This window comes from Chelonia mydas, chromosome 9, assembly GCF_015237465.2.
Source record: "Chelonia mydas isolate rCheMyd1 chromosome 9, rCheMyd1.pri.v2, whole genome shotgun sequence".
In the NCBI taxonomy this organism is placed as follows: Eukaryota; Metazoa; Chordata; order Testudines; family Cheloniidae; genus Chelonia; species Chelonia mydas.
This window is the reverse complement of record NC_057855.1, coordinates 83,278,313-83,292,654: the sequence shown is the minus strand read 5'-3', so window position 1 is coordinate 83,292,654 and position 14,342 is coordinate 83,278,313. Positions and strand designations below refer to the sequence as shown.

General features: G+C 37.4%; 1 protein-coding gene across 18 annotated transcripts in view; it reads right to left on the bottom strand.

Annotated features, from left to right (window-relative positions):
• AMMECR1 (AMMECR nuclear protein 1) overlaps positions 1 to 14,342 on the bottom strand; it is a 113,757-nt gene that overhangs the window by 28,129 nt on the left and 71,286 nt on the right. For 8 of the 18 annotated variants that reach the window (XR_005226761.2, XM_037908903.2, XM_037908901.2 and 5 more), the window contains 4 exons: positions 12,592 to 12,706; positions 9,814 to 9,966; positions 3,243 to 3,333; positions 1,224 to 1,320 (listed from right to left, as the gene is read on the bottom strand). Coding sequence is in view for 14 of the 18 variants with exons in the window: in XM_037908903.2 (XP_037764831.1) it covers positions 1,224 to 1,320; positions 3,243 to 3,333; positions 9,814 to 9,966; positions 12,592 to 12,706 (456 nt within the window). In the remaining 4 variants the exon portion in view is untranslated. Of the gene's footprint in view, positions 1 to 1,223; positions 1,321 to 3,128; positions 3,334 to 9,536; positions 9,737 to 9,809; positions 9,967 to 12,591; positions 12,707 to 14,342 lie in introns of those variants that run through there. The other 10 variants (XM_043521727.1, XM_037908905.2, XM_037908904.2 and 7 more) reach the window with 8 other exon arrangements.

The window sequence follows — 14,342 nt, the reverse complement described above, 5'->3', positions numbered from 1 at the left end:
TGTCCTGGGGTATTGTGCTAAATGAAACAAAATATGCCAAATGGACTTTAGAAGGCCTTATTTTACTATAGCCTCATGGCCCGTTGATGATGAACTTATAGAGAAAGGTCTTATTCGAATAGACGTAATGGCTTGAGAAGAGTATTGACAGCATGATGGCTGACTGAGGTAGAACTTCACTAACACCTTTGGAAGGAATTTAGGGCAAGTGTATAGCACCACCTTATCCTTAAACTGTTTTGTCTAAGTGGGTCCAGTCACTGAGGCTTGAAGGGAATTAAGTGTCTAAAATGAAGTAACTGTCACCAAGGAAAAATCTTTCTAGAGACATTTTATCAGCTTTCCCGTCTCCAGGAATGGTAAACTATTACCAATGGTATCTTTGGAGAAGTGAAAAGGACTTATTTGTAATTCTTTTTTCTCTGCTTCTTAGTAGATAATCACCTGACCAAACTGAGAATTCTGCAGTCTTTCAATTTTGTAATTTATGTATTTTTCAAGTGTATAACAATGTACCTCTCTAGGTGCATGCAGAACTGCCCCTATAAAACCACATTTCTACATCATTCAGTTGACAGTGTGTCCACTACAAAGGAGAAGGTAATCTCAAAGCACTAAAAGTCAACAAACGCTGTCTGGTTTGTGTGGAGGGAGTGAAGTCCCCAGCCCAACAATATAGGGACTGTCAGCCTGATTAACCCAGCTGTAGGGGTAATGTTATGTAATGTATCACCTTCCTTTCAGAAAGGCTGGGAGGATAAGGTAGTTTCCTAGCAGGGGCATATGAAGCACCTGCACAAGCTGAACTTTGAATTTTGAAGGTGAGAATGCCTAATCTCCCTTATCCCCTCATGGGTTCATCTATTACACCCGGTGCACTAACTTTGAAAAGTAAGGGCTACCACACCCCTATCGTTTTTCCAAGTTGCAATCTTTAAGCAGCAGCATGAAATAAAATATACAGAGGACTCTTGGAAAGACATACATTAAACAGCAGTTCATTCTTCCCTTGCTGAGTGGTGTTAACTCCTGTTACGATTAATGGAAGTTACAGACACACACCAAAAGAAGAAAGGACCACTATTGCAGAAGATGTTGTTAAATCTGTTATTATGAAGGAAGACTTTACCATCAATATTTTAGCAGATGTCTACAGGAAATAAACAAACTGGGGCAATATTGAAATAACAAAACATATCTGTCATGTATCCCCTAATACATACCTGGTCAGTTTTATGGTTTTCCTGAACTCATTAGTAATTGGAGCTTTGTAGCCTCCTTTCCTCAATAAGGAATCTATGGTCTGAATGTGGTCCCATCCTGTTGAGTTTTATCAGAATAAAAATCAGCAAAGAGCATGTAATTAAACAGACTTTACATTAAAATATTATTTCATGTTATATTTTTGCATCTACTCTGCTGAAGTCCATTATAAACATTCCCATAGATCTGTAACAAGTAAATTCCTGTGTTCCTAAGAACAGCTTCTTGCAGGAAGTACCATATACAGGATTCTTCCTACATCAGAGTAAGTTTATTGTGCAAAGCAAAGATCTTGCACATAGTTTAAAAGTAGATCCAAGACAGCTGTGTTTTCTGGATATGGGGAAACAAAAATTATATCCTTCCAAAGTCTAAAAGCTGTAAAAGAAAATAAGGACTTCATCCTACTATGGCAAGGTCATATATCACAGTAATCCTTTAAATCATATTGAAATAAAATACATAGAACCACTTGAAAATCAAGTTTCTATTGGAAATATTGCATGTAAGCAATCTTAACTGGCTCAAAGTGTGCTTTCAGAGGTGCAGGTGGAGGACAGAAAAATCCTATCCCTCATCACCAAATGGTATGGGGTCTCACAGACATCTCTGTAAGTGCCACTGTTAACTTTAACAGTGATTTTTCCAATTTCAGAATTACAACATTAAACAGTTTGCTGGCGGTTGGCTTATAAATTTTTGGAGTATTAACCCACAAATAGTTTAGGTTAATTATGGTTCTCCCCCAACAAGTCTTTTACACTATTTTAAAGCAATATATAAAGATCAAATTTTGAATACATGGTATCACAATACTACGTAGAAAATGAACTGTGCATCTTTTATTTATAAAACTGTTAGATGTGTTATTTCAGAAGTACACAACTGCTTAGATTATTCAGATAGATGCCTAACAAGACTAAATATATCATTTTGCTTTGTCTGTTTAATAAACCACATGTATAAAAACCTGTTTTTTAAAAAGAATCCAAAATTATATATATAAAAATGTTGACCTAAAGAAGTTCACATAACAATTACATTTTATAAATATAGTGAAAGCTGTCTTAAGTGACCATATAAGGGCTCAGCAAAAACCACCTTCCTGAAAGATGCAGATCTATAAGTACAGAACAAACAAAATTGTACTGGAAATCTTAGGGATAATTTTAAGTGGTCACTTGTAGACAAGGAGTTGTATAGTCAAGGTGATCCTTAGTGCAGATTCTTCTTTATCTCTTAACACAACAAATCCAAACATAAGGAGGCAAATGCAAAAACAATGCAAAAAATGAAAAAAAAACCCCGAGTCACGGCTAGAAGAGAAAATGTTAGTAAGTAGTTAGCGGATCAGCACCACATACTGGTATTAAACAGAACTAGTGTATATTGTTCTTTCAAATGATGAACTTACAAGTCTGTGCCTCTTTTAAAAGGGACACACTTTCATTTACAGAAGTATTTTGGGATATTCAGTATCAAACCAACTTCCTTCTACCCACCCAAGAAACAATGGGAAGCCAAAGCTCTTAAAGAGGATTAAGTGCCTGCAGTGAGAGCCTAACAAAAGAAAAATCTGCAGGTTGCGAAATAACTCCATTGTTAAAAATCCATGAGCAGTCATCCCATCACTAAGTTAAATGAGTTTTGCATTTCACTGATTGTAGCAAGTTGGGTGTATGAAAAATGGCAGCTTTTAATTCGCACTGTACCACCCCCTACATCTTTTATTTTGCATATTGTTGCTACTTTACTGTTTATTTATGACTTGCTTAACAAACTGTTACAATTTACTGAAATCTTCCCAATAACGGGACTGATTTTATACAGGCATGTAAGTGGCATTTATAAGAGTCATTCCTTACAGTTAAGTATTGCTCCATCATCTGACATCAGTGCAAGGTCAAATATTGCATTTTAGGTTTATATGTATATTTAAATTCTTCACCAGATCATATGAAATAAAGTGCAACAATGACCTTGCTCCTTTGCAACCTCCGGTAAGTAGGTGGCGGTGCGTTTTGATCCTTTTTCATTGATGAATTCTATTCTAATGCCATGTACACCCACCTGAAAGAAATTGGCAGTTTTATTAGTACATTTAAAAATAATACAAGAAATTTCTAATGTGAAAAATCACAAGATGTGAGCCTTTTAAAGAAAGGTTTACCCAATTTTAGATTTTTTTAAAAAACATTTTCCAGGTAATTCTGAAGTGAATTTAGCCCTCTTTAATGGCGTCCAACTGACAGCCTGGTCAGGGCAGTGGCAGTGCAAGCATGCCCTACAATTCCCCACCAAAGTACTTCATCTCTGACCTGAAGGGAACACCATTTGAGGGGAGAGTAGTTTGGTCTCCATGCCCATTCAGTGCTTAACCTCTCTTCTGATCCTGCCAACAGGGGTGTTGTTAATGGATGTGAACACCTGTCCACCAAAAAAGTGAACCAAGGTCACCAGTTCCATTTCCTAGGCAACCAGTGTTGTGGTCTAATGACTTGTGGCCATGACAGCCGGGATCTTGTCTGAACTGGCAACCTAATGGTGAAAGGTTTGAGCTATTACCAATCCCTTGAGCTTTCCAGTCCATGAAATTTCCACTAATGTATGAAGAAGAGGTGTACAGGAATGAAAGGTATTTCAAAGCTTTGGGAAGCTAATCAACTTCAAATTCATATTTCCATATATTACAAGACTGTTTTCTAGTGTAAGGTCTACTGCCTACAATGAAGAAACCAACATTGCTGACAGACAGGAGCGACATGCGACTTTCATGAGATGTTCCAAATTCCTGTAAGAACTAGGCTGGATGCTCTTTCGAGGCACTGTTTGCAAAAGTAATGCGTGTGTACACAGCACTTCCCTATTTTCAAGGGTACAATAATTCTGCTGTAAACACATGTTCTTGATCAATTTGTCATAAGAGGCCTCCAGCTAGGAGTGAAATTTCTTACCAAAATTTAATAAACAGTTTTCAGTTACTTTTAAGTTACATAAAAGTAAACATAAAATGTTAGTAGCCTCAGATTTTTATTCTTGTGCTCCTGTAAATAAGATTTGTTTTTACTTAAATTTGGAAGTCTTTAGGTGCATGTGGAAACATGAGTATTGTGTGTTTAAAAGCTTATAGTGTTATTTGGTTTAGATACCTGTTTTTTGGCACAAACTAATTTGATTTCAACAAAAAGTATAGAAAGATTTTTAGAATAAAGACTTACTCTAGAACAACTGCATGGCAGCCAAATTCAAAACCAAGGATTAATATAATGGAGCACATAGGCTCTCCAGGGCCAACTGTCCAATTAATACATAGATATTCAAGCTAAATATTACACAGTTATTTTTGCTCTAGCATCGTCATATGGCTATGAGTGTGGGGTGAGGGGTGGGAGTTTATTCTGGTGACCATGACTTGCAAATCCTCCTCTTTATCAGCGCACCATGTCTTAAATATGATGAAACTTTTCTGAATGAAGATGTGAATCTCTAACCTCCTTCATAACAATTGGTCTCAATTAATCTCTCTTACATTTCTGAACCTAAACTCAAGTAAGCAGGTGTAACTTTGTTTTAGAAGCCAAATCTTACTCTTTGAAGGTGTAATTCGGAACCAGGCGGTTCTATTGTGGCAAACTGAAATTTGGGAATGAAAAGTCTTTAAGCAAATCTCGCCTAATTTATTCTAGGATCAAGGAAACCAACTAGTAACTTTATGCAAACTGTAAGACCACACCTGAATAATGGGAAACTTCACACTAATACAAAGTGATGCACATCAACATGGTCCATCCATGTGAAGCTCAGGTGCCCCCTTTTATTAGTGTAGCAATTTGCATCTGTTTTTTTCAGATCAAATTTGCAAGACAAATTGATTAGAGCAGAAAAGTAATTACAAATTGAATTAATTGCCAAGATAAAACCCAAAATGTACCCTGACCAAAACATTTGTTTACATACAAACACTACCAGTTTTAAATTTTCCTACATACCAGAAACTGAAAAAAAATCTATCAGTCCTCAAACACAACAACTGCAACTCCTTTGAAATCTCTCTTTATTACAGCATGTAGATTGGGATTGGGGTCCTGTACCGTCTTTGCATATTGTCTAGACCAGTGGTTCTCAAAGCCAGCCCGCTGCTTGTCCAGGGAAAGCCCCTGGCGGGCCGGACCGGTTTGTTTACCTGCTGCGTCCGCAGGTTCGGCCGATCGCGGCTCCTACTGGCAGCGGTTCACCACTCCGGGCCAATGGGGGCTGCGGGATGGGCGGCCAGCATGTCCCTTGGCCCGCGCCGCTTCCCGCAGCCCCCATTGGCCTGGAGCGGCGAACCACGGCCAGTGGGAGCCACAATCAGCCGAACCTGCGGACGCAGCACGTAAAGAAACCGGTCCAGCCTGCCAGGGGCTTTCCCTGGACAAGCGGCGGACTGACTTTGAGAACCACTGTTCTAGACAATATGCAAAGACAGTATAGGATGGTCACTGCCATGAACAGTTTACAATCCAATTTAAGAAAAGGCTCAACAAGTGGGTTTAGCAAGCAGTTTGAGGTAGAAAGGGGAGGACAGACAAGTGTAACTACATGAGCCTGTCAAAGTTACGTAGCCTAAGGAGCATACAACATGACCCCGATTCCATTTTAAACCTTAACTTTGTTTTAACTTTTCCTATTTCCAATTTGTACAAAAATATTTTATTTAGCCTCTGCGTATGGTAATTTTCAGGCTATTATTAATCTACCTATTTTCATGAGGCTTCTATTAGGAAACTCACAGAGCAGTCACCCAGGGTATTGGTGGTGCTGTGATAACATGTATACACCCTCATCACTCTTCTTGCCTGCTTTATGATAGTAAGCTCGAAGGGTATTGACATTCTCATTGTTTTAATTCATAAATGACAATATCTGTTCTTAGAATCCATAAAGGTAAGGAGAGCAGTGGGATTAGAATCTAGATGAACAGATGATGTGATACATATTCTTGCTGCATTCACACCCTGTATTTGGTGGTGGGTTAGAGAAGTGCTAGAATTTCATCAGTGTTGAAGCTCTCATTTTACAGAACCTGAGGTACATTTCAGAACACAAGGGCACAATGAAAGATTTTAGGATGGGTTTAATTTCAACTCATTAAGTTTTCTGTATAAACTTTTTTGAGGAAGTATGTGATTGCTTCACTGATACGAACAGATACAATTATAGTAATTGGTGGAAAAAATGAACGTACAGAGCTGTCTTGTGCTATCACCACCATGCTGCACAATTAGGCATTTGGCAGTTTCATAGTACTTATGGTATATGTTCAATTACTCAAGGTATTTTGTAAAATATGTTTTTATTTTAGCATGTCTTCAAAATCAAATTTAAAAATTTTGTGGAATATATAAAGTTAGGTCCACCTTCCTGTGCTAATATCCTGTGCAACAGAGGTGATCATGAGAACATATAGTTTACAATATTCATGAGGAATTAACCAGAAATACAGTAAAAGCTGTGTTATCTGGCATGTTGGGGGAATGGCGGGTGCCGGTTAATCAAATATTCCAGTTAACTGAGAGTTATACTTTACCAATGGAATATCAATTTTCAAAGAATTAGAATACAATAAAATGAATAAAGTATAAAATACAGTAGTGCCGTACACAGGTATTCACCAACTCAGTAGCAGTGCTGCACTGCAGCGTGGTTGGTGTCTTGAAGCACTTAGGTGTATACAGATAACCTACGGTATAGAAAACTTATCTTATGATATTATATATCACTATGGGCAGTGCATGGTGTACACCCAGATCACTAAAAATACACAACACGAAAACTATACTGAACATATTTAATCTTTCTTTGGTGATTCAGAAGGCACTTCAAGGCTCTTGCCTCAAGGTTATCAATTATCATTGTAGATGTGGAAGGTGTAGTAGATTGGGCTGAATCTGTAATGACCCTATAACACACCCTGGAAACTGCTTTTATGAATCAATCCCTGATATCAGCTTGCTGTCTTCTGCCTCTTTTGCATAAAAGTAGAGTGCAGAATGTGCAATTGCATAACTTTCTGGGCAATATACTAGTTCCCATTACTAGATTGGGGATTTGTATTGGGAGATATCAGAAATGCCAGATAATAGAGCTTTCCGGTTGATAAAGTGCCAGATAACACAGCTTTTACTGTACTGATGACGTGCTGAATATGATTCAATATCCAAGCAACAATTAATTGCACTCCAACAGAGAGTAAACATAATTCTCATTGATGAGTAGATTGTGCGTCATAACCAATTAAATGGACTGACAGAGTTCATGGAAATGTCTTGCTCTATTTATGATGTCCAACACACTTCTGACATATTACTAACCCTGCCCACAACTACACAAGAACATTGCATTGGTATAACTTAACTTGTGAATTTAAACCACTAATAGCTAACAACTGCAAACCTCTGCATGGACATTCTTCTTCTGGTGTAAGTGGGGTTTTTTTCAGTTTAGCTTAACTGGAACAGGCTTAAATTTTGGGTGGCTGTTTTTTTAAAACTCTCTCTTGGGTGCATCTGTTCACCAGAAACTCTAAGATTATGATCTAATTTTGTACAGATCGATGAAAAGCCAATCTCTCAGTCATTACTATTAACTTTCATCTCATCATCAAACCCCACCGCCAGAGTCTCAGGAGTCTTCTACAGATTGGTAGCATTTCATTGAAGGACAACAAATTCAGGATAAAGGACCATTTCACATTATTTCAGGAACCAGAAACTGACAAAATACTGGCCATTAAGTAGCCTGAATTTATATGACAGTATGCTTAATGTGGAACTACTGAAGAAACTTGGCTAATTTTCTGTGCTGTCTGTATTTTTACTTTTCTTGATGTCAGGAAGGCTTGTTTCAATATCCCAAAGCTTTCTCAAGGAATCTGAATCACTTTGTGGTAAGAAGACACAGATGATCTTAAGAGGAGAAAAAAAAAGACCGAAAGGAAATGTACTGGGGAAACCCAGCTGTGATAGGGCGTGAGTGACAGAAAAATGATAGCATAGCTTTTGCTTCCTTCGGTATTTTCATAAAAGAGAAATGCAGAAAATGTATAAATTAGTTTGTCTTTCACACATTAACAAGGTATCTACTCTCAAATAACCAGAGTCTGTAGTACCAAAGCTTGCCTCCTGAAACATTTAAGCATATTTCATACTTGTCCTATCCATCTGTAGGATTCATTTTTTTCCTCCCAGAGACTCCTAATACAGCATCCTGAACCTCTCTCCTGGGGTAAGGGATTCAGTGGCCTGAGATGCAGAATGGATAGGAATCCCCTCTTTTTTTTTTTTTAGGATCTAAGCAAATCAAACAATTTCCTTAAAAAATAAAAAAAAAATCCTGAAACCCACTGTACTGTTTCGTAACCTAGCAGAACATGTTTTAGTGTTTGATTTCCTCTGTGGAGCATTGTACTGTAAGGAAATGCCTCGCTAAATAGTTTAAAGATTCCCACTCTGACATGAGTTGAGAGTAAAGGAATTCAAGAGCAATAAAGCTACGAGCAAAAAAAATAATATTTTTGGAGAAGAGGGAATTGCAGAATCTGTGCAGGGCAGGGATGACCTTAGTGGAAGGGTAAAGAAATCAGGAAGGTGATTGTAAGATGGGTGAAGGGAGGAATAAAACTGAGTTTGCTTTGGGGACGGATGGCTGCAAGGGGAAATGGAATGGGAGAAAAAGTCCCAACAGATACACTGGAGGATGTGAAAGGGTGCAGATCTTACTGCCTCCATGTCAGTAGCATTGAACAGTTATTTTACCTCCATGAGCTGCTTCCCCACTTGCCCTCTGGTGTCCACGTTCTCTACTAAAGAAGTATTATCATTCAAAAATATATCCCAGAATTCATGACACTGCATGTCTCACCACCTTTCTTTGATGGAAAGGCTGTGACACTCCACATAAGTAGACATTGGACAGGGGTAGTGGAGAGATGTCTCGTGGGAGGAAGACTCTGTGCTTAGAGAAATGAGGAGACAATGCATATCTGCCCAGCATCCATTTCAAACCACCACGTATGTGAACTACAGATGCATAGTGCAATCATATACAGTCATGCGTGAATGGAAACCCTGTGTTTTTTATGAAGTGTCTTCATGAATCACTGTACTGATGTGATCCTTTGAAAGTAAATAGAAAAAGGTGCAAACCTTTATAAAAGGTGAAAATGGTGGCAATTTGAAAAATCATATGGGAGCTAATGGCAGTCAATTCACTCATGTCTCCTGTTTACTCGCCTGAAGTCTCTGCTGCAAAGAGGATCTCTCACTGCTTGCTGCAACTGAAAAACTGATCTCTTCAGTTTGGGGAAACAATTCATTAATCAGTAGAAGGAAGATCTATCAGTCTGTTTCAGGGTATAGGAGGCACTCCTGTCCTGAGCCATGTCTTCAAATGATCGTCTCTAAACCACCACAGCACTGCAAGCTGTCTGGATCTGCAATTTTGAAATATTTTGACTTCTGTCAGCAAATTGCTGAATTAGCTCCCACAAGATCTCAATAGCATACCTACAGAAGTAAGGTCTCCTAACCAGGCTGATGATTTTTCAGGATGATCTGGAAATGAGCAGTTATACCAGATGGAAGACCCAGAATCTCTCTTTAGGTCATATTCTAGCCATCTTGAAATGTCTTTTTGCCACTGACATTGCATAACTGCAGTTCCCTTAAAAGAAACATGGATGACATAAGCTGTCTCACTGTAAGGGGCATGTACAGTGACACATCATTCTTTTAAGGATTAACATTTCAGTATAAACTTCTTACTTTATATGGAATGCCTGTACGTCATTTATAGTTATATATAGAACCATCACTTGAAAAGCATGGCAGAAAAAATGACAGGATTTTGCCATGTCTCAGGAGACTCATTATATTATGGCCACCTCTTTTGATTGCTTTACCATGTTAGAGGTTTTAAAAGTAGATTATTAAAATATTTGACAATACTCTTACCTTTCCCACCCTTCCAAAAAAGGCTAATGATTTCCGTTATTGAAGTGTCTTAAGAAATTTCATCGCAAATATTTTTCTACAGAATTTTTAAACCAATGTATAGAGTTCTATAGCTGGGATATAGTTCTCTATTTAATTCTATAGGGAGGATTACAAATTCTATCAAAAGGAATTTATATTTTATTACTATCGAAAGTCATTTCTCTCAAATCCTATTTTTTCTTCTGTTATTAAATTCTATAGGACTTTGCAATAAAATACAGAAAGTGAAATTGCTGAAGTTACATACATACAGACATTTAAGGTATAAATTAGAAGATGGGCTCCAAATCACAACGTTCAGATCCAAACTTTCCCCAAGTTTGGTGGGTGTTCTGAGCTGGGGTTTTGGTTTAAGCCCCTCTCTCGAACAAATACGTATTTTGGTCATTTTAAAGCAATATGCTTATTTGATAGAACATAATGGCTCCTTTGAAACAGTTTGTCATTATGTAAAAATATTTATCTGGAAACTTGAAATGCATATTTCAACTTGGGAAGATAATGATCATTACATTGTACTGTACTAGACGATAGCATGAAGCCAATAAAATATTAGCGTGCATTTAAAACATTATGAAAAACAGTTTCTGAACATGCCCACAGTCAATTTTCAAGAGTTAAAATAAATTTAAAGAACTGAGTTATTAAATCCTTCACACTACTAATTTTAGCATCAAATGCTAAACTGTAGCAAGCAGACTAGACAAAATCTCAACCAGACAGTTTGAATTATTTACTAAATTGATTTAATTATTGGCCTGTAAAGCTTCATTTAAAAAGCCATTGTAGTTATTAACGCTTGAAAAATTGTGGTCCAAACATATATTGTACTTCTGTAGCTCAGAGACAGACAATTGGATTGTCTAGAAAAAAAACTGCTCTTGGTTTAGGACAAAGCTTCAGCTCAGAGTAAATTTTTGACAGATGAGATATAAATCATGAAGAATGGTGTTTATGGTGAAAAACTGATCGTTCCTCAAAGGAAACTTGCACCCATTTTGCTCAGCAGTAGAGAAGACATGAAGCTGTTGTCACCACCAATTAACTGTGAAATGCATTATATTTAAGCTTTCAATTACTGTACAATTGGCACTTCAGAGGCTAACGCTGGAGACAGTCACCCCAGTGAAAATGAGGCCTCTTGTGACCTTACCAGTGAGAGCACCCAATTGTGGAGACTATACACCCGTTTTCAACCTACAGATACAGCCAATAGAAAAGCATTACTGTTCCCAATTTTTAAAAAACGAACACTAAGCATTAGAGCTCTTTTATGTGTGTCAAACCATTATTAACACAAGACAGTGGAATTTGTTTTCTTTTGTACTGGACTAGACCATGTCCATTATTTACGTAAGTGACAAATTTTCAGTAAAACTGTCGCACTCAAATATACATTGTAATAAAAAAAAAATGTAAACATAACAGCAATTGCTTTGTAACCTGTGCGTTTTCATGCTGCTGTGCCAAGACAATGTGTGCAGTTTCCCTTTAACCGTAACAAGTAAAGTGGATGCTGCTCTTCACAGGATAAGTATTAAATTGAAAAAGTAAATGGTATATTTGGTTCTCATTATTTTCAAGGGATTAGTGGGGACAGGTGCTAACTGGCTTGCACCATTTGCTCTAGATAAAGTGTTATTTGGCTTCAGCCATCCATGCTTATTCCTATATCTAAATGAGGCAGCTGTGTGGGACTTTTTTTTTTTTTTTTTTTTTCTCCCTTCCCAATGAGTGCACTATGTGATTCCACCGGCTTAAGGTCAAATGTAGTATCAGTATAGATTGTCTGGTACAGCCTCTTTCTAGAGACTTATCTTGTTCTAGCAGAATGATGGACTATGACTATCTAGCTCTCCTCTATAACTACTTCATTACAGAAAGTTTTGATCCAAAAAACTGAGGATGTATTTCAGACTATGCCTATTTTAATATTGCAGGATTTAATCTTAAAAAAACAAACAAACAAACAAAAAAAAAAACAACCCCGAGACATCAGTGGTGTTTTGTTCATGTGTCTTTTAAGAACACAGGTTTACTGTGATCATCCAGTGGGCATGAAAATGGCTCAGTTCCACTTTACGGTTTTCATATCCTAAGAACTTGCATGGTAACACCAGATCTCCCAGGAGACACCAGAGATTCATCATCTTATGTGTATAAAGGACAACTAAGACAATCAGATAACTACACTAAATATTCCAAAATGTCAGTTATTTTCTTATTAGGTTGGGAGGAACTAGAGGATACCGATATCAAGGTCATTTTCTTTAAAAAGATCTGGAATCCTTACCTCCCAGTCCAAGTAATCACATACATCTTCAAAATTAGTGAGTAGAGACACTGAGCAGAAAAGCCGTGGTAGCTCATCCCTCGTCATTGGGGGGAAACGGCTATCTTTAAGGGCACTGTTGAAAACAAAACAGATTTTTAAAGCTTTTTTTTTTTTTTTTTTTTTTTTTTGGTGTGTGTGCCTAAATTGAACTACCTAATGAACCAACTGGGAAAGAAAAAGGTAAGAGACAGCAAAAATAAAAGCTGATGGAATGATGACTACTCTGACAATTAATTCTTACTAGTGCAATACACCAGTATGGTATATCCTTTTCTCTTAGACAAATGGTTTCCAGATTTCATGGCTGGACAAGTTATATGGCCAAACCAATTGACTAGATTTCCTGGGTGGTCACTCCTTGCTGAGTTGGTTTTGCTACTGGGACAGTCTTAAGGAGGATTTTGGGGAAAAATATATAAAAAACAGATCAATGACAAATCTGTTTTGAAAAGATTAAACGACATAATTTTAGGTAGGGGAAGAGAGTTATGCTGGAAAAAATATATTTTGACATCTTGAAAATAATCAGAATGATAACTCTGTAAGGAACTATTGTGTTTAACATATCAACGTAGACAATCTGAATAAGCAAAATATCCATGCAAATTAAGAAATGTCAATGTAAAAAGGTAAAATACTTATAATGGTATCATCAAGGAGACTCAAATTTGTGAAACTATAGGACTTGAAACTATTCTGCAAAACGGATGTATGATAAGTAATAGAGCAGCTAATGAACATCTAAGATAATCCGCTGATAACGTAAGATCCTGTGGGCAGGTGTGTAATGTAGCAGTTCAAAATCAAAGGGGAAGTGGTACCATCTACATTCATCTCAGTAACATCTGCATTACAAAAACAGGAGAGAGTGGTTAACCAGAGATGTAGGAAACAAATGTCAAAGATAAGAGCAGTATATTGTGCAAGATTTGGTATAAGGAGAACTGGGCAAATCAGAAAGGGTAAAATGAGTGCAGTATACCTGCATTTATTATTTTCTAAGCTTGGGATAGGAGATACTTGTATACAAATGTGCCTATGTTTAACAAGAAAAAGAACTGATCTGGCCAACTGGTTGTTTCAGCAAAAGAGGAGAATCTAACAGTGCAGAAGCCTAGTCTAAGGAGCTACCTAGTCCTCAACAGCCTTCATTTTCCACCCACTGAATGTAGGATACAGTCACTAGTTCTATGAACCCTACTTGGAAATGACTAGAGATGACACCTCTTGGATCTGGTACACAACTGTGTTTCTAAAGGTGCTCAGGGTTCATTGAAATCTCTGGCTCAAACTCAGCCATTGTGTGTAGTCCTATCAATAGCATAATTTGGTTCAATATAGCTAAATACAGCTAAATTTAGCTCAGATGGAGTTGTTGTACAGAGTGCAGTAGACGCAAAAAAGTTGAAGCTGGAACGGGGAAATTATCATATGTATAGTTGATCCAGCCTTTTAACAAGGATCAATATGTTTTATTGTGGTGTAATGCTTGAAAACATTCAATGAAAACCTATTGGAACTACTGAGGTGGTGAGAATTACTACAGGCCCCTTTTCAAACATTGGTAGTTTTACACAAAAAGAGGAGGAGAAAATCCAATTTTATTTTTGGATGGACTTAAATGTAGTTCATTGTATAGGTTGACACAGGATGAGGGGAAGCTCTACCAAGCATTAAGGAGTATTTTAGGATGCCCAGCTTCAAACCAT